At 25.8% G+C, this 25,803-nt stretch overlaps 1 protein-coding gene across 1 annotated transcript; it reads right to left on the reverse strand.

Annotated features, from left to right (window-relative positions):
• Nucleotides 1-898: 898 nt before the first annotated feature.
• Nucleotides 899-6,651, reverse strand: LOC129985140 (cystatin-A2-like). The gene is made up of 3 exons (XM_056095060.1): nucleotides 6,414-6,651; nucleotides 3,443-3,544; nucleotides 899-1,754 (listed from the first exon to the last, which is right to left on the reverse strand). The coding sequence occupies exons 1-3, from the start codon at nucleotides 6,480-6,482 to the stop codon at nucleotides 1,632-1,634; spliced, it is 294 nt and encodes a 97-aa protein (XP_055951035.1). The 5' UTR covers nucleotides 6,483-6,651; the 3' UTR covers nucleotides 899-1,631.
• Nucleotides 6,652-25,803: the final 19,152 nt, after the last annotated feature.

The following is a 25,803-nucleotide window of genomic DNA, read 5'->3' on the forward strand; positions in this document are numbered from 1 at the left end:
ATATTATTTTTGTTTTATGAAAAATAGTATATGGCTGAAGAAGAAGCAAAAATGTTATTGTAAGATATCTGATTTTCGCAAAAACTTCAGGAATCAATAAGTTATAATTTATATCCTTTCTAAATAACAAAATTATTCTAAAAAAAAAATTTAAGGAAAAAAAAAAATCTAATATACAAATCTGGATATGAGAAAATAAAACGCTCGAATCTTTAGCATTCTATAAAATGCTTAATGGATTCCAGACTCGGCAAGGAGTGGTTGAAAGGTACCGTAAGACCCTGAAACATTTACTGTAATCTTGAAACAATAATCGAATTATATATTTTATTCTTCAAATCGCTGATATTTAGAAATTTATGTTGTACTAAGAAAGAATATTAAATTTTATTTCTCACGTCCGTATTTTTGCAAAATATTTACTGAAATTTACGTATACAATCCAGTCGAACTGTCATGAAAAATATCAAAATCTGGTTGGGAAAATGCAAAACAGTAACTTTACTATTTTAGGCTGTTGGGCTGGCCATCCAAAAAGAGGCCATTACATTTGTTTCCGGATATCGAGGCGGAAAAAGAGGTTGGGGAATGGAAAGATTTTGAAAATAGATTTTTCGGATTTAAGTTTTTAGAAACCTACTAATCAAAAAGAAGCAATCTAAATTGTAAAAATACAGATATTAAAATATGATAGCTAAAAAAAATCATGTTAAAATTTATAAATCTGTAATAATTTTTTTAAAATATGCTATGAAGCTTCAGTAATGCTTTAACTTAATAGATCCTTAATAATCCAACTTAATAGACTTTTACAATAAATTTTTTCTCATGATGATTTTGACAAATAAAGAAACTACACAAATATTTAAAAGGATAAGTTTATTCTCAAAATTAGCAGCACATGAAAGTATTTCCATGAAGAAATTGACTTATTACAATTTAATGATTTCTGATATATTTTAAAAATGCAGCTGTAAGAAAATATAGAATGCTGACTTGTTAAAATGTATAAAATTAAAATATACAAAATTACATGAAAAATTATCTTTGGTTGAATATCTTAATTTTATATATTACTGGAAATATATTACCTCTAATTAGTGCTAAAATTTATATAATCATAAAGGTTTGAAATTCTTAAATATTGCTATTAAATTTCAAGTAAAATTTCTTTTTGTAAGCACCTGTTGCAAAATTCAAATTTTTTTTCAATAACAAATAAGTACACATAACAAAAACAAGAATATTCCTACACCCAAAAAACAAAGTAAAACATCTTTTGTAAAAATGCAAATGCCTAAGGACAACAATTTAAATAAAAAAAATCTAACACTGACATGTAGTCACTTTAGAAACTATTTGAAAATAAGTACATTTTCTATACTTTTAGCGATAATGTATACAAATAATATGGGCAATTTTTGCAAACTAAAAACAAACACAAAACATCTTGATGCTTCATTTACACAAATTACCCCAAAAATATTTCACAAACAATTATAAAACTTTATGGATTTTGATTTGTGAAAATTCATTTTTTTTTTGTAAATAATAGTATAACAAAAATATAATTAATATAATAATAACACCAAACTAAAAATTAATGATAAAAATCAAAGTGGGCAGTAGCATTATTGGAAATATTCCAATTCATCATCGAGCTTCTTGTCAAGTTGAAAAGCAGCGAGAGTGACATCTCCACTGAAGCTTTTGTGCACTCTCAAGTGTAAATGTTGAGTTGGTGCATGTCTCACCTTAAAAGCAATATTACATATTATACAGAAGAAAAATAAATAATTTCAATGCTTTAGAAATGATTTTAAAAAATTTTATAACAATTTTAATATTAAAACACTTTAAAATTGTATTACTTCAAATCATATAAGGTGTATTAAGCATTTAAGGAAAATTCTGACTAAACTGAAACAACTATCAATACATTATTTCAAACATCTATAAGTTAATTAACATCGTCTACACCAGAATTTTTAAGAAATTTTTTAACAAAAAACTTCACAGCATATGTTTGATGCATCATAATCAAAAATGGTTTTCGCATCTGTAAATTCAATCAATGGATTCAAAGAATTTTACACTTTATAAAAAATTTTTTCAGCTTTTATTATTTCATAGTTTCTAGCTGAATAATCCCCTAGTTTAGCTACAACTTATGGATTATTCAACCAGTTTAGCCAATGATTTTATATGAATTTAAACTTTTTTAGCTTGATTTTTTTCATCAAAGATCATTTTTTTAATAAGTCTATAAGGATGCATTGATATGGAACTCCATGAAAACAATCTGAACATACGAGCTGTTGCCAAATGACAAAACAAATTCAGATTGATTTTTCATCTACATAAGCATCTTATGTATATAACACAAGTCAATGATTATTTTTGCAGTTATCTTCCAAATAATAAATGGTATTAAATTTTATTGAAAATTCTTATTAGATCCATTGGGCATTGACTATGCGCAAGTTAGGTACAGTGATAAAATGATATCTGATCTATAATAGTGTTCTTTTAAGTTTCCCACACTAACATGAAACTTCTTTGTCATTTCAAACCCAATTTCTGTTAATCCTACATAGATAATTAATATGCAATTTTGTCATCTTTCAATCTGTGAATCTCCAATTATGCTACTATATATGCTATCAAAGTCCTCAATAGAAGTTAGAGTTAAACAACAACAATTTTCATTCAAACAGCCTCATAAAAGAAACTGGGAAAAAGAAATTATTACCAGATAAATCGTCAATGTGGGGCAACTGGCCAAAAAGTAATATAATTCTTGCCCTTAAGATATAGCTAACTGTAGACACAACAATTCAAATGAAGTTTTCTTTTTTCTTTTACAAATACTTTTCTATTATATGATTAATCTGTTTTAAACTTAGCATCAAATATAAAAGATAGGAAGATATTAGGGATAAAAGAAATGTAATTTTGAATTGAACTTGATATAGAGGCATAGGCAAAGTAAAATCAAGCATTGATTGTTGAATCAATCATTGAATTCATTGATTGTTGAAACAATCAAGAAAATCGATTGTTGCCACTCTTAGTCTTCCTTTATAGGTATATCAGGGTTTTTTTTTTTTTTTTTTTTTTTTTTTAACTAACAGGAATCAAAGAATGTTTAAAAATAGCACTTGAATTTTCATACCTCAAGATATAAAATTAAAAGTATTAAATTTTAAAAGATTTCATATAATAAAGTTTATAAAGAATTAAAATATCAAAAATTTTAATTTCTTTACAATATTATAAACAAATATGTTTAAGTCACAGAAAATAATTTTTGAATGTATTACTAATTACTTTTAATAGCATTTATATTTACATATAAACTAAAAATAAATAAGTAAATGCAGAGATTTTACAATAGATTTTCATGATTATTCATTTTTTTCTCAAATATTTGATCTTTTACCTTAATAAAATAATTAGTTCCATTAACAAGTTGGCTTCTGTACTTGACTGGTTCAAATTCATCAAACAGAAGTCCAGTTTTTGACTGCACTTCATTTTTGATCTATAGGCAGAGGGGGAAAAAAAAGAATATAAATACTTTTTAAAAGTTCCATTAAAAATTTTATATCAAAATATGTTTTAGATAGTTAGATCATAAAAAAAATTGATTTAAAAATAATTGGCAATGTAATTTACAGTTAATAAAAATAATTAAGATTTTAAATTTTAAGAAGTCTTATTATTATCATTAATTATTCATCAAAATCTTAAAAGATGTTTAATGAATTTAATAAAACTAGTTAAATTTCTTAAATATGCTTTCTCAAATTCTATAAATTCCTCAAGGAATTGAAAATTCTACTTAACATTATGGGTGCTTTTTTTTTAATTGAAAAATCAAAGCTTTAAAAGGAATGGAAAAACTACCATAAATAACTGCCCGAATTTAAAATGGCTGTAATTAGTTTTAAAAGGTATGACATTATGCATTGTATGGCATAGCTTGTTTAATAGCAAACCAAATTGTTTCTTGACAAATTGTACCAGCATGATATTTATTCTTGATTTCAATTTTGCCAAAGTCTGCATGTTTCTTTACAAACACAATCTTTTAGAAATTTTCAGAACTAGAAATTACAGGAATTCAAGTCAAGAAAACAAAGAAGCTAGGTGGTCAGAAGATGTCTTGAAATTACTTAATCATCACCAAAGTGGACCTGTAACAGTTCCTTCACTCATTAGGAATATTGGGTGCTATATTATGTTGTATGAAGAAAGTAGTCTTTAGATATTTATGTTCTTGTAAAGCCAGAATGATTTGCTACTACAGAAGTTTGTAGTAATGGACACCCATGATGGAACATCTGGAGATGGCCAATGAAGAGTGTTTTCTTTAAAGAGAAGATGAGAAAGAAATCAGCAGAAAAACCATGCAGAAATGTAATCAGAATGCAGAGGCTGTTTATGCATGCCAGGACTGCAACACTTCATATGCAACAATTCCGAATATTGATTGCTTTATCTAGTATAAAATGTGAATCGTTTAACCATAAAATGTTTTAAGGTCATGCATTGCTAACACTTATTACTGACCAGAAAGCTAAATCAACATATTGTTCTGCGTCTTGAAAGATGCAACTCTTGCAATATGTGGATCTTTTCCAATTTTAAAATAGGCTGCATAAAATTCACATATTAGAGCCAAATCATGTAACACTGCTCGAGTACTTATTGATGGATATTAGGAACCAAATGCTCTTTCAATCACAGCAATAACAGACTTCTAGCACACTTTCATTAGAAATCCATTTTTATTTCCTTCCTGGCAATAGCCCAATTCCTCAGTCTCTACAAATTTATTAATCATCTTTTTCAATCCATTCTTTACCATAGGACTTTTCAAGCATCAATATTCTCACAGTGCAGCTAAACCACTACTGATAAAACAATTTGATCAGTAAAGCTTGTTCTTTTCTCAAAAGGCATGGTCAGGAAAGCTTTTATGCCAGTGTCAACTGATATTTTTAGATGTTCCTAATTTCATAACAACCTTTCTACATTACATGAAAAGTGCCATCTAGTGGACAAAATTTAAACTTTATTATTTTGCAATTTCCTTCTCTCCAAGGCCAAAATCAAGTTTCCGATGCCAAAAATCAAGTTCCCAGACATTAGCTGTAAGAGAATGGTTGGAAGCTGAATATTTTAATAAGTGGATTTATTTATAAGGACTTGCGTAAATTCTTATAAGGACTTGCGTAAATTCTTATAAGGACTTGCGTAAATTCTTACTAGATCACCTAACCTGGCACTTTTTGACTGTTATCTATGGGTTCATTTATATTCTTCAAACACACTTCCAGAAGATAAAACACATTTTTCTGATAATTTTCAGAATATGTTGAATGTTGTGAAGGTGCTGATTTTTAAAATGTATAAGCATTTGAATTAATCTATTATCTGACCATTTTTTAAAAATTTAGTAATACGTAGTTAATAAATGCATTATTATTTTTTTATTCTGTCTTTTAAATAAACTGTTGCGATAAGTGTATTATCTTTAAAATGTATAATGAAAAAATTGTTAGATCTTGGGTATGAAAGAATATATATATATATATATATATATATATATATATATATATATATATATATATATATATATATATATTGCCTTTAAATAATTTAGTAAATTTTATAAATAAAAATATGAAATTTTATATGTGTATTGATAAATGAAAATCAAACATTTTAACTTCTAATACTTATTTACTATAGGGAATGTTTTAAATTTTATTTCAACTTTTTATTATTGATCTTCAGAAAAGTCAAAGTTTTTGCATACAATTGCCTATCTTATTTAATAAAATAAGTTAGTAATGGGAGTCGACTCATGTGATTCATTTTCATTATTTAATGATGTGACATATCTTTTTGCTTATTCTTCCAGTTAAAAATTAAATCTGCATGGTGTATTTTATAAATGTCATTGGAATATAAATTTACTTCATCAGCAAAAAAAAGTTGGAATAAAATAAAAAATATATTTTTTTTTTCAGATTTACGGCTTTATTGTGTGCAAAATCTAGCTTCAATCAATGAATATTTATCGATAAAAGTGTTGCGAAATAATAAAATTCATAACTGTTTCATACAGATTTTTAAATTTATCAAATGTCTATTTTCGAAGCGTAATATAGAGCTTGATTGCACAAATTCTAATCATAAGCATTTTCGAAGAATCATTAATGAGTAAATCAAGGAACAAGTGTAGTTCCTAAACAAAAGAAATGAAAAATCCTATTATTTAAATATTGTCATATGATGCTTAAATGATTAATAAATGACCACGCCTCACAAACTCTCAAATGATATTAAAATTAATATTGGCATTTACATGATGAACTAAATATAAAATCTTTCGAATTTACCTGTTTAGTAATTTGATGAATATTTTCATCAGGCTCCTTAACCTCTCCAGTTCCTCCTACCATAGGCATAATGGAGCTTAAAACAAAAGATTTCCAAAAATTAGGAGATGTAAGAGAGAAGTCTCTGATCCAAAGAAAATTGACAGACTGATTGCAACTATATCGTACAGACTATCTATGTCTTATGACACGCCTATTGCACAGCAATCTCACCGCACGTGATGATTAGTGTTTATTTAGGTAGAAGTAAAAAAAAAAATCATAAGCGTGTGAGAGACTCGTTAACCGGAGGACGCTTGAACCCCCCATTTGAAGTTGAAAGGGGGGGAGCAGTGGGGGGAAGCAGCACTGGAGGACGGATTTCATTCCGGTAGTGATGGAAATGGGGGAATCGATGTATGGTTGCTTACGGAAAAGCTTTTTTCGCCAAAAGGTAAAAATTTATTTACACGCCAAGGATGAAGCGCATTTTTGGAATGTATAGGGTGGAGTGTGGACGAATGTCGGTTGGATCTATGATGAAGGCAGACCTTATTTATGCACGATCTTTTTTAATAAAAGAATAATACCGTGTTATAATATATTTATTTTTGCTCATAATTACGTTTTATGAATCTAATTTTTGACTAGAAATTAAGATTGACTGTGGCTGAGAACAGTGGGAAAGCTGAATTTTCTACAGACGTCTTCTATTTATAATTAATTAAATGGCAAGAAACTAATATGTTAACTCATAATTAAATTCTAACTTCTATTGGTTTGTTAAAGGAAATTTAAAGTTTTCACAAAGTAATGAAATGAATTTACAAGTTTCATTTAAATTCTTCATGGAAGCTAAAAATGATGCTTTATTCGGAATACAAATTCGATGTAGTTTTAATTTTATTTCTTGCAATTTGGCTGTGTTCATTGGAAAGTATTTTAGTTTTTTTATACTATTAATTTTAATGCTCATATTTTGTTTGTTTGTTGTTGTACAAAGCTAAATGTTTTTTTAAAAATTAGCTAAAAATTTTTTTAAATGATGCTTTTAAAAAATTATATATATATATTTTTACCTAATTAAGTAATAAATTAGTGTTATAGAGCATTTAAAACATTTTTTATAACTGCAGGCATGCTTTTTATTTTTATTTTTATATTTTGCATTTATATAAGCATTTATATTTTGTGGTCTAAAAATTGCAATAATAAAAATCTGTAATCTCTTTCTTGCAATTTTGTCCATTCTTTTTTTTTTTTTTTTTTAATGTTGATAATGTGCATGATGAACTCTTTAAAATTTGTTTTCAAATTGAATAATTCATACTTGTAAAAATATGCATTGTGAAGATATATATATATAATTTTAGCTAAGTTTTTGATAAAATATGGCTTATTCTCTGTTAAGAAAGTATGATAACCAAAAATCCTCAAAGGAATCATCAAAATATTCAATATTTTCTATTTAATAAAAAACTAATTTTTGTTTTGTTAAAATAAGATTTATATTGAATTAAAAATTATATGCATAAGCTGATTAATATTACATGATTTTAAAAAGTACTTTTTCAATACATATATTTCTTATTCTAATTTATTAATTTTTTTTTTCATAAATGCTTAAGACATTTAGTTATGCATACAGCAATTTAATTCTTCTTTTAATGCTAAAAATCAGAATTTTGATTGAAAGTAGCCAAACTAAATTTGAAAAGGTAATAGAATCAATTATTTCTAATTATACGATTGGTGTAATAATATTTTAAAAGAAAAATTGTATTAAAAATTCTAATATCTTGGATAAATTTGTTCTAAATGTTGAATTTTCTACTTTTATAATAATGCACAGAAGTTAAAACTTTTAAAGAAAATTTGGAATGTAATTTTTAATTTCAAAAAATAAAAATTATTTTTTAATTTAATTTTAAAATATTAGTGTATTCTAAATTAGTCAATAGAATTTTCAATTAAATTGTAAAATATCATTTGTTAATTTTTGCATAAAATTTAAGTCATATTTTATTCAACACTTACATTTTCTCAAGAAATTTTTCTTAGTTTTTTGAAGCTTAGTTTCTTCTCATTTTGATTTTCAATAATAATTCATGAAATAAAATTGATTTGCTTCACAAGCATTCATTATTGTAATATACAAATGTATATTAGTTAACTAAACCATTAACAAAATAAACATTTACTCCACCTTAAAAAATGCTATACTAATATTGTTTTAGCTGATTCAAATGAGTGGATAAATACCGAATGATGAATAGTTCTGAGATATTGTGTAAAAAAAATTATAAAGGATGATGAAAATCCTTAAAACCTATAAAACTTATATAGTTTATATACCTACTTTATCTTTTAGAATTAAGGTTTTGACTAAATTATTAAAAAAGACAATTTCAATAAGGATATAGAAAAATAAAATGGGAAAATGATTTTTATTGTTTTAAAGTAATGATAATTACAATGGAATAATGAATTTTAACACTGTTTATGTTAAATTGAAAAAATTATTTACAATTTAGAATCAATAATAAAAATAATCATAATCTCTGAATCAAATTATCTGCAAATTCATTTGTTCAATAGGAATTTAGTAACTTGGAGAATATGACTTTAGTCACTTGGAGACTTTAAATCAACTTCTATTGTCTCCATTACAAAAACGCGAAGAAAGGCTAATTTCCAAAAATAATTTAGTATTGATTCAATTCACCTTCAGTAAAAATTTTAAACTACTGACGCAAGTAGATTAAAACTATGTGAGTTGATTAACTTGCATATATCAATTGGATAAATAAAAGAAAATAGATGGCAATCAACTGAAGACAGATTTTATTCATTACAGAAAAAAGGATGTACTGAGAATGAATAATATCAGAAGGATCACAAAATATGTTCTGATCATTGTTTTGATAAAGGAGTTTGTATGAAACCAGTATTTTAAAAATCAAAGTAGTTTTGTACATTTTAAATGCAACTGAAAGAACTTCCTGCGCCATTGTATTCACAAAAGAAGAAAAAAGAAATCTTTTAGCATATGAAAGAGCAGTTGAACTTGGATATGTATCATATAATTTTGAAATTCTAAAGAGATAAAGAGAACTTGACAGGAAAAAAAAAAAAAAAACCTAAAGAACAAAGAGAAAGCACAATCATTTACAAGTGGAATATGTGATATAATATATTCTCAAAATGTATCAAAGCTGATAATCTATGCAACTCCTCTCAAAATTCAAATTCTACCTCTAAAACATGATTCTTATTAATGCTTAAACCACAGTCTGAAAAATGGAAGGAAAAAAACTGTAAACAGTTTCCAATATCATTTAACTAAAAGAAAACAAAAAATCTTTCTTTTTTATTTGATTAAAATTACTTTTTAAAAAATCGCCTTCCTCATTATTGTTTATTGTACCTAAAAAGAACTTAAATCAAGTATGTTAAATGTATAATGTGTTATTCTTTGTTTTTTTATTAATTTTTTAAAAATTTTATGAAATAAAAAAACTGATATGATTCCCTTCCTTTCTCTCTTTTATCTTCATACTTTTTCTGCCTCTTTATAACATTAGCATATAAGATCATACAGTTTTTTTTTATATGAATACAAATAATTGAAAAATAAATAATCATTGTGGATATTTCTCCTTAAAATTAGATACCTGAATGCCATCACTAATCAACTCGCACTTAAATTTCTTTACAGAACTTTTTTAAAAGAAAATTTTACTTTTGAAGAAAAATAATTATTTTGCGAATAAAAGAAACCTTAGTTAATGCTTCAGAAGTAAATTTCATAATTTCCAAATGTATTTTTTTAAGTTTTAAATACTAAATCTGAATGATAAAATGGTATTTTAACAAAATTTCGAATATGGCTGTGTTAATTTACCTAAGCAGTTTTATTGAACAAAAAAAATATCTTGAAGGGTACGAGAAATTGTGTTGTTTCAAGATGTCATAAGGAATTGTTTTCCTCGTTTGTAGATTTTTTCAGCTACTACTGCAAACATAATATTCCATTTTTTTTTTCAAAGATTATTTTTATCAAATAATATTATTGCTGTCATACTTTTTTTTTTTTTTTTTTTGTAATCACTATATTGCATACAAACAAACACGTAATGTTGAGTGACAGAAAAAACAAGTTTAAATTAATGACAAAAGAATAAATTCATCTTTACTTGATTAGTTAAATTTTGATAGTCTTGGGAATAAAATGAATTTTATTACAATAATAAAAATTATTGTAGAAATGCATTCTAAAAAATTTTTTTAGTTTATTTATATTAAAAAGACAATTGTATGATAATGAAATTGATATCAATAAAAGGATTTTGATATTAAGTTTGGAAAATGGTGTTAGTATCATTTTTGTACAATAATATATTTGGTAATTATAAGAGGAAAACATCTACATTTTGTTTAGTTAAAATTATAACTGGAAATTTTGATGCATTGCATCAAAGCACACGCTTTCATGTTTTAAAGCATGTTTGATAGATTTTCAGTTTCTGGAGTCGGCAGTCTGTCTTATAACTCATGTTAAAGTATAGATAAATATATGAACAACTATATATTTCTTCAGTAAGATTGAAATTACAATTGCATATCTGAATATTGACCTAATGTTATTCTTTGATTTGATATCCACCGGAATGCAGCATCTTGTAAAATTTTTATTCATCTACTATTCTATTTAAAAGTGAAGGGTTTTTTTTTTCATCAATTAATTTTCATAAACATTATTTTGATATTTTTCTTTAGCATTTTAATCATCAAAATAAAATTGCTTAAATGTAGTTTCTCAAAGAAAGCTTATTTGGAGAGAAGTATTTCTTAGATATGGCAGTAACTGATGCTTTTATGAGCATCAAGAAAGAAAAATAGATACGTATGACAGTTCTGTAATTGATTCCTCCACTTCCATTTACTGCTTACTATCTGCTACTTTTGAAAAGCTACCCCAATTTGCCTACGGCAACAAAACCAGCGGGCGGTTGTATGGCAGATGCGCTCTTAACTAGTATCATATGTGCTAAAGTTGTAGGATAAATGGAATTTAATTACCTTTTAGAGAAAACTTGGTAAACAGTTAGAGAAGCTGTAGGGAATGCATATTTCTCATTCTTGTAATGAGAGTGATTGATGGATAATGATTCTTTTTTATGGGAAAATCAACATTTTTCCCATGCGAAACTTGATAATTACACTTTAACCCATGCCTGGGGATGGGAAAATTCAATGAACTCATGGTCTAATTTCCTTCAAATAAATGCCTTCATTTTATAAAGGCAAATGAATAATTTTCTATAAAATTAAAAAAAAAAGACACATTAAGGAAAAATTAAAGAGATAGTTATTTGTTTACACAAATTATATAACAAAGTATTTGACATTCGCATTGGTCTGTGAATATCCATTTTGAACGGATGGTTTTTAAGTAAAGTTGATTAAACTGAATCTATTTTTCCCTTGTAGCATATAAATATCACAAATACTTGAAAAAGAATATTGGAATTACTATTAATATTTATTTCTTATTTAATACTTTTTTATCGATTATTAGTCAGTTTTGAGTTGCATTTTAATATAGTTAATGTTTTGATAGCCAGAATCGACAAAACCATTTTTTATACAACCATATCGAATGAGTTTTATTTTAATATATAGTATATATATATATATAGAGAGAGAGAGATTAATTAAAATTATAGTTGTAAATTTTGATAAACTGCCTAAAAGTACACATTTTTAACCCCTAAATCACGTTTGCTAAATTTGGGGGCTTTTGTCTTGCAACTCATGTTAACGTATAGATAAACACATTAACAATTATATTATTTTTCAGTAAGACTGAAATCACGAACTTCAGTAACTTTAGTTAGAGTAAATTCAGTATTTTACTCTAACGTTATTCTTTTGATTTAATATTCCTTAAAAAAGACCGATATTAGCTATTTGGAATGCAGCACATAGCGAAATTTTTATTCATCTGCTTAGTGATGAAGATTTTTAATCAAATAAATTTTAATAACATGAGTTTTATATTTTCCCCTTTCTTGTTTGGTATTGTATTCATCAAAGAAAGTAGCTTCTTGCTTAAAAGTAGCTTCTCAAATAAAGGCAGCTGTTTTCAAAAATAAATTCAAGCTAAAATACCGATTTTTATTTATTCTTTTAGTTTTTAATTATATTTTTTTATATTGGGCTCAATTTTTCATTCGGTTGATATGTCTCATTTTTCTGAAAAGAATGTCACATTATTTACAAAAATTTTAACATGATTAAATTTATGGACTGGATGTTGTCTCCGAATTAAGTTAGGAGAACATTTATAATGCAAAAACATATTCGAGATTTCTGAAAGCTAGACCGTTTGACCGAAAGTTAGTTCTTGATTTGAATAGTAGATGTTCAATAAGAAAGGATTTTAAAATTGTAAATAAGTTTTTTCTTTAAAAATTTATTGACGTTTTAACCCTTTGTCTCAATAACTTCCGAGAGTATTGTTGCATAGAAGGCATTCTTACGCCATTTTAAAATTCAAAATATTAATTATTCAGTGATATTAATTTTATTTCTATGCAATTTCTTTTCATATTTTAATTAAATATTTGAAAATATTTTAAAGAATATTTTATAATAATACTTTCTAGTCCCTTTGTTACAGGGGCGGTCTTAGAAGACGCGAGGCCCAATTTGAAACTATTTTCTATAATACTTATTTCTAGACAATTTTTAATAGTAATATAAAATAACTTTTGTAAAAAAAAAAAAAAAAAAAAAAAAAAAAACTTTTTAAAAGATAGTTTAATTAGGGAATTAAAAGTACATTTTTAAAAATTTTAATTGATTTTTTTAAAATTTTTTAAATTATTGTTACTATTCCCCTTTGGCAACTAGCTGGTTTGCCAGAATAAACATTTGCTTTTTAATTAAATTTTTTATGTAACTTGCTCCTTAATAGATTCTCAAGCAAAATGTTTTTAAGCTTCAAATTTTTATAAACGTATCACCGATACTATTATAAAAGCCTTACCTTATTCTGCTCGTTCTTCGATGCGTTTCTCTAATTTTCTATCAGTTCCCGTAAAATGTGAACTTGAAATTTAAGCTGGAATTGATCAAACTTCAAAAAATACAGTTTTTAAATACCAAACACGTCTTTAAAAAAAATATGAGTTCAGAATTGAAATCTAATTTGTATTACAGAATATTTTAATAATTTATGAATTATATAAAAACATTATTCAATAATATTTTCTTTGGCCTCATCATAAAATTTTATTTTCAATTTTGCTTTCTGAAGGATTTAAATGTCGTAATATTTTATTTTATTTCAATAAAAAAAAGTACTTCTGTAAACGATTATGAAGTCTAAATTTTATTTTGTCCTTCAGGCCTACGAATCCTATTCAATAAAATAATCTTGATCATCTAACGTTTCTATTTTTTGCGTTATAAATCCTTGAATATCCTTATTTTAGGACAATCAAAACTGTAATTATTTTAGGTCGATCAATCTTGGAGAAACTCAGGGCATTGATTGAATATCTTCGAGATGGTCAATGGAATTCCGCGTTTTTATAAAACAGTGACATTCAAATTGTCATAACTCACTCAGTTTTGGTCACAAAAGGGCGAACTTTTTTTATTTAAAGCAACAAAATATATGTAGAAAAATTATTAAAAGCATGCTTCATATTTAAGCCAACTCAACATGGGAAAATAAACCGAACCTTCATATCTTGGTCATAACAGTGGGAGAAGGCCAAGATGAGGTATTAGGAGCAACAATGTAAATGGTTTTAGTTTCTCTTCAATAATTAAATACAGTGTTGTAAAATAAACTTAAAAACTTTTAAAAAATAAAAAATTATATGGCAAAAATTTTGGCATCGTTAAAAAGATAATGTTTTGAATTTTAAGATGTTTTACAAATTGTTTTTCTGCTATATTTTCAGAAATTATTGCAAAAACGCCAAAATTTTACAAATTTTAATTAAATGAAAATTCAAAAAATCGCACCGAAATTTCAAATTTCCGCACTGCATATATGTGCAAAATCTGGTTGTTATAGATCAAACGATTTGCCCTGTACAGTACCAATACAAACACACACAAATTTATCTTTATAATTAGTGTAGATTATATGCATTATGTAATTTAAAAATAAACTGTTTTTTTCTCATATTCAGTACCGGATGGCACTACTCATGTGAAATTAAAAATTAAACAAATTGACAAGTTAATTTTCAGTAAAATTATGTATAGTCATAGAGAATACAAACGTGCCGTGCAATTTTGAAACTCTGTCTCCTGAGAGAGTGAATAAAAATTCCATTACAAAATTTCATTTTTACAAACAGGAAATGCATTATCTATGCTAATTATAAAGATGAATGTATGTATCTTCGTGCGTATGTGAGTATTTGCGTAAGACAATAAAAGTAACACATCTTTGATGTCTGGAAATTTCGCGGTATCACGGGTATATAGTTATATCTAAATAACTTATTTGGAATTAAATATAATCAATATTTTTGTCTTACCAGCTGATCACCGGGAGCGATATTTACTAATAATAAAGATGAGTATGTGTTTGTGCGTCTGTATATCCGGGTGTTGACGCTCTATTAATCAAACCGTAAGGCCTATAGCTACCAAACTTAGTACGCAATTATGTTGGACGGATAAAATGTGCACTTCGGAGCAATGTTTTAAAAATTTCATTTAGAATTTTAATTAATTAAAAATTAAGCAAGTTCTTGATGTTTTTTTCCCTCGATAACTTTCGAAAATATTACAGTATAAATGTTATTTTTATATATTCAGAAATTTTTTTTTCAATGATTGTAATTTTTTGCTGCTTAAATATTTTCTTCATATTTAATCAATTTTCTAAAAATTTTTAGGCACATTTTCCAGAAAAATCTTAAGAATTCTGAGCAAATATTAAGCGTATCAAGATTAATTATACAAAAGCATAAGAATTCTTAATGCACACCAAAGTTATTAAATTTGCAAAAAAATGTTCAGTTTTCATTTTATTGTGCGAATTATTATTCTGTCTTTTACAAAAATTATGACTGGCAAAGCTGATTTCAGGAAAGTAAGCAATATAATTATCTAATTCTGCAAAAAAAAAAAAAAAAATCGGAAAAATTTACATTTAAAATATTTTTAAAATGAAGAAAAATGCCAATTTTTGTTTTGCTCTAGGTTAGAAATTAGATTGTATTGTTGAAAGACTAAATATCAAAGTGCATCCACGATGGTTAGTGGCGTTGGCAGAAAATAAGGGAAATGCATACTAAAATGAATAGATCATAGAAGTCTTCTAATATAATATTTATTATAGACTATCTATCAAAATTTGAAGCTTATAAATAATTTGCTTAAGAAGCTATTAAGACCCAGTTACGTAAAGTATTTAATTGAAAATTTTAGCGGCCATTAACTTTGACTAGCCAGTTGGTCGGTGACTAGTATTAAATAAAATGTTGCTATAGATATAACTCAGCAATAGAATGGAAATCACAAATAGAAATTAACGCTAAATAGAAAATGATTAAAACATGTTTTTCACACTGATTAATAAACCAAACATACGCGTAAATTTATATATACTTTAAAACATATGCTTTAATTTTTAATTTATGAATGCACATAAGCTAGCCAACAAATGAACAAAAATTTGTATACTATTTGTAATAAGTAAATAGGTCACTATACTATTTATTTCAGTGACTTAACAAAGATTTATGAAAATTCTTTATTTGGTACAAAAAAAAAAAAAAAAAAAAATTGAAATGCAAGAACATTGTCAGAAATAAATAATTTTTAGGACTTACATAAAAAATAATTGAAAATTCATGGATCATTATTGTCGTTTATTATTAGGGAGCAATTTTTCTTGTTTTTATTTCCTTTTGCGAACTTTTTATATAAATCCGAAATCCAGCTGATTTCAGATCCAATCGATATAACTACCCAACAGTTTAAGCGTCCTTGCTGAATTAATGATCGTAAGTTTGTTTTAAAATTAATGATTTAATGATCGTAAGTATGTTTTATAATTAATGATTTAATGATCCTAATTAATTTCAAGTTGGAAAACTTTCTTTCTACAAATGCTAAGGAAACTGAAATTGCCAAGAGAATCCGTAGATGAATATATAAATTTGAAATGCGTCTTATCTGTTATCACAAGCCAGAAATTCAAAATTTTCATGTTTTTTATTTTTAATTTTATTTTATTTCCAAATGCATTCTTCAATTTCCTCACAAAGCATTCAACTATCATAATTTCATTCAAAAAAGAAATCGGAATGGGATTTTTTCCCCTTCTGCAAATTATTTCACGAAAAAAACTATATTATTCCAAATGTTCCCATTAATGACATATGGATAAATGCGTCTTGTTAAAATGGTGATTAATAAAGAAAAATGTTGATAGAATATCCATATCTACCATAATGGAAAAAAGTTTTAAAATTTTTAAAAAAAATACTTATTTTTGTGAGCATTTGAGCTTGCAAAAGTTAAAATAAAATTCTTAAAAAATAACCCTTTAGGATTACAGGAGAATTCGAATTAAGAACAAATATCTTGTTTTTGAATAAATTCAGTGCAGTGTAATAATTTCATAAATTCACATTTCCTAGTTAAAAGGCTTTTATTTAAAAATTACTTCATTCAAATTTTATAGAAAACACCACTTTTATAATGAACCAGAATCCAATGCATAAAATGCTAATTATTTTTTAAAGAAGAAATGTCTTGAAATTTTTATTTTCTGCTCATCAAAAGCTTCGCCACGGATCCATTAGTAAATAGAATGTTAAGTGGACAAGAAGTTAATAATGTCCGTTGCTGAAGAGCTTTAACTTTCCGAATTCTTCTAAATTGTAAATTCTAAAAAAAGATAGAAACAATGATAGACAAAAAAAACTGGTAACAATGATGGAAACAGAGAAAAAAAAAAAAAAAAAGCTGATACAAAATTAGTAGTAACATTGAAAACGGCTTTGAGCTTTTTTTTTTTTTTTTTTTTTCAACAGTGAAATATATATTGTTGCAAAATACGTTTAAAATATTTTTCAAAAAATTTATTAAATATTGTAAGAAAAATTGTATGATAAACAAATTTGGTATCATTAAAAGGATATATATATATATTAATTTTATAATGCTATAAAAACTATTTTTCTACTGTAAACTTTTAAAAAGTTATTCCGAATAAAGACCAATATTTCGCTTAATTTTTAATTAACTAAAAAAAAATTTTAATCACTTTGAAAAGCACATTTTTATCCACCAAACTAAATATTTGCCAAATTTGATTGATACATGTCAAAAAGACTGGTTTGTAAAGTCAGCACATGTACAAACAGTCAGAAGCTTTTTCCTTATGTTTAAGTATCAAAATTTAGTTAAAATACCAATACATTTTCTCATTAAACATTATTGCCAGCAGGCTTATGCGTTTTAGCAAAAACTAATCACTCCCTAGCCCCTTTTTTCAATGAGCTAATAATGATTTATTGGACGTTTAACTCGTACGGAAATGTCTGGTCCCAATACCCTTCTCGTGCCCCCTCCCCTTTTTTTCCCTACTAAATAGACAAAGTAGCTGTAAATTTTATGTTACGAACATACAATACCCTTCGTAAAAAGACTACTAGGATTCTTTTATATTTGTTAAGGTCCATGGCAAGGCGGAAGAAAAATTAACCCTGTATGCAGGAAATAAGAAAGAGACCTTATGAACGTCGCCCAATTGGAAGCAATCGACTAAAGACCGGTCCTGTTTAATTCTTGGTCTTATACTCAAGAATGTGTTTGATATTGTCGATATTAAACCCCATTTTTATTTACTTTATTGCTCTTGTAATTAAGGGAAAAGAATAATATAAAGATAGATTAAAATGAAGCATAAAATATTATTATACTACGATATTTCGAATTAAAGGTTCGAATCACCTTACTATTAATTTTTTATATAATTTCTGTGATAAATTTGAAAAGAGAATATAAGTAGAGTCTATAGAAAATATAAGGATCTTTTTGATCTGCCGTCAAAGACATTCTTTTCCTTAATCTGTTCTCTCCTAGCAGATAACAAGTGGTCAAGATCAATTACATGATGTCATTGATACCGGATAAGATTAATGTATTAATCATTGGAAGAAGTAATAGGATTTATTTGAACAAAATTAAAACACAGTGCCTGAAAATTTGCCATTGTAGAATATCCCCTTTCCGAAAACTAAGAGAACTGCTCCACTTCGGGCTCCTTCATGTTTTTTTTTCTATCATTTTTCCTGATAGGTTTTCCAATATCCTTCTATTGATAGCGTTTGAAAAAGTCATAACAATAGTTTTTGATGCAAATTTAATTGAATTTTTTATTTCTTAAGATTTGAAGTCTGATTGGAAGAATTTACTTGATAAAATCAAATATCATAAATCCCATTATGGGTTTGAAGGGGTTTATACATTCCAACTTATTTTCATCAAAAAATCTACCAACAAGTTCATTACATTTTCAGAGAATAAATGTAGATTATTCAAAGAATAGTAGTTGATTAGAAAAGATATGTAGAAATTTATAGAACTATTAAAGGTCCATGCAACACATTCAACATTAATATAACAACGTAGGCGCATACCCGGCAGCTGAACGTAAATGCTAAATAGAGAATCAGTCAATAAATATTAATTTTGGATTTTAAGAGGAGTCGGTGCATAACTAAGCAGTTATTCCATGTATGACATGGCTAGAGACGAAGAAGAAACATGAGCTCTAATGTTAGCTAACTATTTAATATATAGACACCGCGTTCCCCAATGATATAAGTAGACTGTTTTGTTTCACATTGAAAACACATTTACATTATAAGGATGATTATTGTTAGATGTATACTTTGGAAACGAAATCGAAATAATTAGGGATGTACCAGCTGCTTTCGGTGACCAGCTGGACTGTCCATCATATATTTAGTATTACTTTAATTATGTCAATTAAAGTATTTGCAATAAATTTAATTTTTGTTAAATTAATGCATGAATTGCAAAAAAATAACAAGTTATATATAGTTGTAAATTATTATAAAAAATACTGTTTATGAGAATTTTTTTGAGAATTATTTTTTAATACTTAATTTTAGTTTAATTCTTCTTTAATTCTTAGTTTTTTATGACAATAACTGTTTAAGCAAACTATAATATATAAATAATTAACATAACCTTCGAAAAGAATTATCTTGCAGTTGATAGAAGACTTATTTAATGATTGAGCTAAGAAGTAAATATATTAAAACTAATAGAAAGTTAATTTTTAAAATTGCCGTTTATTAAATGATAGAAAAAAGCCATAAAAAGCTGGTCAAATAAAAAAAAATCAACTGTATTTTATTAGGGAAAAAAAAAAGAAAAAAAGATGATGCTCCAGTTATACCTAATTTTTAATTTTATGTTAACCTAAAATAAATGAAATAAAATAAATAAAAAATAAATAATAGAAATGAAAATAATGAAGTAGATTTGAATCTTCATCCAAAATATTATAGAAAGCCAAGATTGTAGATTTTAATTGTTTAGTTTTATATTATCTTTAAAAAATTAAAATGACAATAATATGCGTATAAAATTGTATTGAATATCACTGCAATGTGCTCATATAGAAGTATAGTTTACTAAACCAATGAAAAATATTTTTGAAAAATATGTTTAAAAGTATTCTGAAAAATACTAAGATCAAAGAAGAAAAATATTCAATGGAATTAAAAAAAAAAAAAAAAAGATAACTGAAAAACTAATTTTTTTAAAATTTAAAATGTTTTTGGTGAGCGATATATTTCGAATTTATAAAGAAAATGCTGGAATTTTGTTAATTTTTTATTAAAATTTTAATTTCATTTTTGAAACAAGATTTCTTAATATTGCTATCTAAGAAATAACTAATTGCCAGCCAAATTTGGAAGCTCAAAGTCCAACAACCTGCCTTGAAAGATGCAATTTATTGATAGCATGCCAGCCTATAAATTTTATAATATTAAAAGTATGAATAATTTTATCTCATATTTTTTAACAAAGAAAAATCATTCAGATTTGATTGAAAAATGAAAATGATTTGTCTTTCACGATATTGCTGAAAATTTAAATTTAAAAATTTGTTAAAATAAAGAATGTCATAAGATTTTATAATTAAAAAGATATATGTATAAATACACCTTTATTTTAAAGATGAATTAAAATCTTTTTTTAATTTGGAAACATTTTCGAAAGTTATTGCAGAAAAACTTCAAACTTTTTCGCTTTTTTTAAATAATAAAAATTAAAAAATTGCTCTACCAAACATTACACTTTCCTACCCTCCAAAACATATTTATTCTTCTCTGCATACACAAGCGCACGTTTTCTTTTATTAGAAAAAAAAATTTGCATATAGTAAAAAATTTATATATATATTATATAGAAAGTCCTTGCAGTCAAATGTTATTTCGAATCGCAATAACATAAAAGCATTTATTTATTCAAATTTCGCATGAAAATATTTCTATTATTTTCGACTGTTGGAGACGTTTTCTTTCAAATGAAAAATAATTATACAATAATAAAATAAATAAAAAATAATAAATAAATACATTTATATTTTCAATAAGTTATTTAATAAATAATAATTTTTAACAAATGACTTAAAAAAATTCTTAATAAATAAATACATTTTAATAATAATAAAGAATTTATTTACATCAATATCAATTTAAAATAAAAAAATTATCAGATGAATTTCTGAAAGAGTGTAAAAGAAACGAGTAAAGTTTCAGAAAGAGTAAAAGAAACGAAACAGTTAGACGATTCCAAGTTTTGGCGGAATAAAATAAAAAACAAAATCGCGTAATAGGAAATGAAAAAGATTGGCATAATTCGCCACAAATGTGCTTATTTGCCAAATCCTATAACCCCTATTATAGCTAATCCTGCAATTGGGATAGTTCTTGTTAGCGCCTACAGATGGCTGTAGACAGCTGGCGCCGTCTAGAGGCACTAATTGGAACCTAGCTTGATCCTCCAATACGTCCTCCGGTTAACTCTACCCAGCGTGTGAAACCACTGACAGCACAGTTTCGTTTCGAAGTTATAGTGGTTACAGTTTCACCAAAATTTCAAAAATATTATTATTTTATCATAGTCGCATTAGAGCTATTTAAATATTTCTTTTTTAATTTTCAATACTGTTTTTGTAAATTTAATAAACATTAAATTTTATGAAATAAACTTATTTTTTTTTGTTTTCGCATAATATAGGACAATGTCCAAAATTTCTACTATGAAATTAGTAACTTAAAAATGGCAATAACTGCACTTTTGTATATTTATTTACATTCTACGGTTGCGATGAGAACGTTTTGCATTTGAAACTATTGACGATAGAATTCATTTTCGTCACTAACTTACGTGTTGTTTTACAAAAATGAAAATCAAGATTAAGAGTTATACAGCTGTTGCGACTTGGCGTTGGATTGCTAATGATGATAGTTGTGGTATTTGCAGAATGCCATTTGATGGTTGTTGTCCTGATTGTAAAATGCCTGGAGACGACTGTCCGTTAGTTTGGGGTAGATGTTCTCATTGTTTCCATATTCACTGCATTATGAAGTGGCTAACTTCACAGCAAGTGCAACAACTGTGCCCAATGTGCAGACAAGAATGGAAGTTTAAAGAATAATTTTATTTGTGACATTGGTAACTTGTTTCACATATTTGTAATACAGATATTCGAAAATTCCTGCATTTGCGTGTAATTTCATTGCCTGTGTTCGTCGTATTATTTGAATTCATTTCAATTTTCATAAATGTTGGTTAAAAAACTGGATGTCTACCATTGGCATTTGTAAATACTTTTCATTTATTTCTGTCATAATGTATGAAATCGTCTAATAAATTTGACTAATTATTTTAAAATTTGTCTCTTATATTTGTTGAATATTTAGTACATAATTTTATTTTTATATATTTCAAGAATTTTTGTTATCTATTATAGATAAATTGGTGACATTTAAAAGCTTTACCAATTGCCATGAATAATTTAATTCAGTTAGAAAATATTGTTATGAATTAGAATAAATTTTAAAAACCACAAACAGCTTCAGCTTTGTGGTATCTTCTAGAATTAATGATATATTTCTGATCTAAAATTATAAATATATATTTTTTAAAGAATTGAAATATATAATTTTCACAATTTTTAATGATAAAATAGTTATTTATATTCATTTGTTATTTATCTGATTTATTTTGTTTTCTTAAAAGTGCTGTAAGGTATGTGAAAAAAATTCTAAAATACCTTTTGTAACTCACTGCAGTAAATGCTGAACTTCAAAATAATATTAATTTGCATTTTCCTCTCATACAATCAAAATTATAATATCAAATTAAAATCCACTCCAGATCTGAATTTTTAATAAAAACTTGAGAGTTTGAGTTTTTTTCCAAATATCAGGTATAACTAAATATTAAATATCCATAAGAACATAACACTATTGTTTGATATCAATAAGAACATGACAGTAGTATTTTAAAAGTCAATGCATTATGTTTTTGTTTGCTTATTAATGCATTAATTTAAAAATATATTTGTTTTGTTCATATATTGGTATAATTTTCTTATAACTTGCAGTGTGACAACTTTAAAAAAAATTATTTTTGGTATTTAAAAGCATATATTAGAAAGAAAAAAAATATGTATCGTATTCCTCGGAAAATCTGATCATATTTCACATTAATATATACTCTAAATATTGTATATTAAATTTTATTTATATTATGTTAAGTAATGGCTGACATTTTTTTAGAACTCTTTTTGTTTAAAATCATTTTTAAATTTCAGTTGTGCATTTTTTATACGATATATTGAAATCAATATTTCAAAAAAAATGATCTGTAATTATGTATTTTGCTCTTTCAGTTTGTCAAAATTTACTATGTAAAACTATTTATATCACAATTAAATTAAAATATATAAAAGTATTTTGTTTTAAAAATTTGAAATTTAAAGATGATTTTGATATTTGCATTGCATATGGGTCCCTTGAAAATCTATTCGAGCCCTGCTTTATATGATGTGCTGAAAACAAGTTCTTCATTGGGGAATTGATGAATATTTGTCTAACAAACTAAAAGCTCCATTTGTAATTTTTTTTGTCACTGATAAAGTAAATTCTATATAATATATAATTTTACTACATATTATTTTACAATAAATATTTAATCAAACAACTTCATAATAATTACATAAAATCTTGGAGTGGAAAAAATGAAAATTTAAGACATAAATCATGAGATTCCATAAACTTCCATGAACAATTTTTTTAGGATTCATAAAGGTCAAAATTTATGAAAACTGTCTTATTTTTTGACGATTTCTATATGCATTATAAATTGTAATAGTTGCAAAAATTATTTTTAATTCAATGTGTTCTATATTAGTTAAAAGGTTCTATGAGAAGGGTGATAATTTATTTCAGTGACAAATTTTGAAATGCTAGACACAATATTTTAAAGATATAGTTTCATTTCTGATTTTGCATTGTTCCAAATGTATACTGTGTAAGTGAATTAAAGTGGATAATGTCATTTAACCCTATAAATAAATTTTAAAGACATCTGAAATTTTGCATTTATTCAGGAACATCCTATTTGAAATCCAAAATTCAGAGAAAGAGAAGAGAGAAAAATTGACTGAGAAGATTTGACAGATTGTACAACAGCAATTGTAATCATGTGTGGAATGTCTTTTAGATGTCTGCAAAATTATTATTTAGATTCCATTTAATAAAAGATAACTCGGCATCTTTGTAGGAAACTTTTTTTTGCTGTGATAGATGAGAAGTTTAGAATTTTGTTAATTATCAACCAATGACAAATGGTGCAGTGTAACCATAGAGGTGCTGTATCTCGCACAACAGAGTGACAAATTTCTTCATTATTTAAATTTTATTAAATTTTTTTTATTATGATTAATTTAATAATTAATTAATTAAAAATAAATAAATTTTTGGCTTGATATAGATAAATTGTTAGCAAAAAATTTGTTAACAACTATGAATTTTCAATGAAGTTTAATTAGAAATTAAGGTCTAAAATAAATTTCCTCAATGAATATTCCTGCCATCCTTACTTACTTTCGTTTTTAAAGATTTATTTCAGTCCAGTCGAACAACAAAATTATGATTTGTGATGTTATAATAAATACGCATCGAAGGAAACTGATTTTCTTAATCATTTACAAAAAAAAAAAAAAAAAAAAAAACCACTCTACAATATTTTTATTTTTTGTTAATTATTCTTATTAACGTATTTTCGTCAATTATTTATTTTTAAATTGTGGACTTGTGAAATCCTCTCTCTATCAACTCTACTTCTTCCCACGGTACTCTCTTCCGTTCAAGCCGTATGGCTAATAAACAAGCGACTTGTTATTGCACTTGAGCAGCTGGAGGGAAGCCGGGATTGAAGTAAAGAGCAGCACTAAAGTTTTTTCTCTTTCCGAAGCGAGCAATGCCATTTTCATCAACGTTTGTTGTGGAGACTGAAAATTACAAAGGGGAAAACTTGCATAAGATCGTCGACTGGTTTAAGCATCATGTTTGAGATCAAATACACTTTAATTTATAGATTTAAAAAAAAATGTGAGAAAACTCATCACTCTCTGAGTTATTAAAAACGGATGAAGCTCATTATAGTTTAAGAATAATTATTTAATTAATTTTGAAAGTTTAAGTAAAGTATAAAATCAGAAAGAAAAAAAGAAAGAGAGAAATAAAAAAGAAAGCGATGTTTCAAAATGTATTGCAGTTAAAAAAGTCTTTGGTTTAGACGTTCAGATGTTCATTTTCAAAATCATATTTATCTATTTTTTTAAGTATGTCTGAGACTTTATGGTTGGTTATTTAAAAGTAAGAATTAAATAGTTCTTCTAGAGATTTATTTTATAAAAGTATTTTGGATTTGGTTTCTTGTCACAAAAGTCATGTATTAGATATAGTGTGCGGGGCTTAAATTTCTGTTTATTCCTGTTTGTAATTAACTAGTTCCCGTTTAAAATTATAGTTTAAATGATAAAAAGTGGAGAATCATAAACTACAATGAATATAAATGCAGAAAGTTTTAAAATATTAAAGAGTTACATCACTATCAAAATTTGAAATAACTATTTTGCCAAAGAAGTTACTGAGAACTAAGTTACGTATAAAGGATTTAATTCAAATTTTACATAAACAATAATCCGATGAACCAGCTGTTTGTCTGCGTTGACTAGTCTAATAAAAAATTACAAAATCAACAAGCTCTAAACAGTAATTAATGGCCAAAAGATGTGAAAAATTTA

The sequence above is a fragment of the Argiope bruennichi genome, chromosome 9, assembly GCF_947563725.1.
Source record: "Argiope bruennichi chromosome 9, qqArgBrue1.1, whole genome shotgun sequence".
Lineage (NCBI taxonomy): Eukaryota > Metazoa > Arthropoda > Arachnida > Araneae > Araneidae > Argiope > Argiope bruennichi.

Excerpts from the sequence above, each read along its gene's own strand:
- LOC129985140 (XM_056095060.1), bottom strand. The coding sequence starts at position 6,482 with ATGCCTATGGTAGGAGGAACTGGAGAGGTTAAGGAGCCTGATGAAAAT. Across the intron at positions 3,545-6,413 it reads TTCATCAAATTACTAAACAG|ATCAAAAATGAAGTGCAGTC; the intron begins GTAAATTCGAAA and ends CTCTGCCTATAG. Across the intron at positions 1,755-3,442 it reads GAACTAATTATTTTATTAAG|GTGAGACATGCACCAACTCA; the intron begins GTAAAAGATCAA and ends ATTGCTTTTAAG.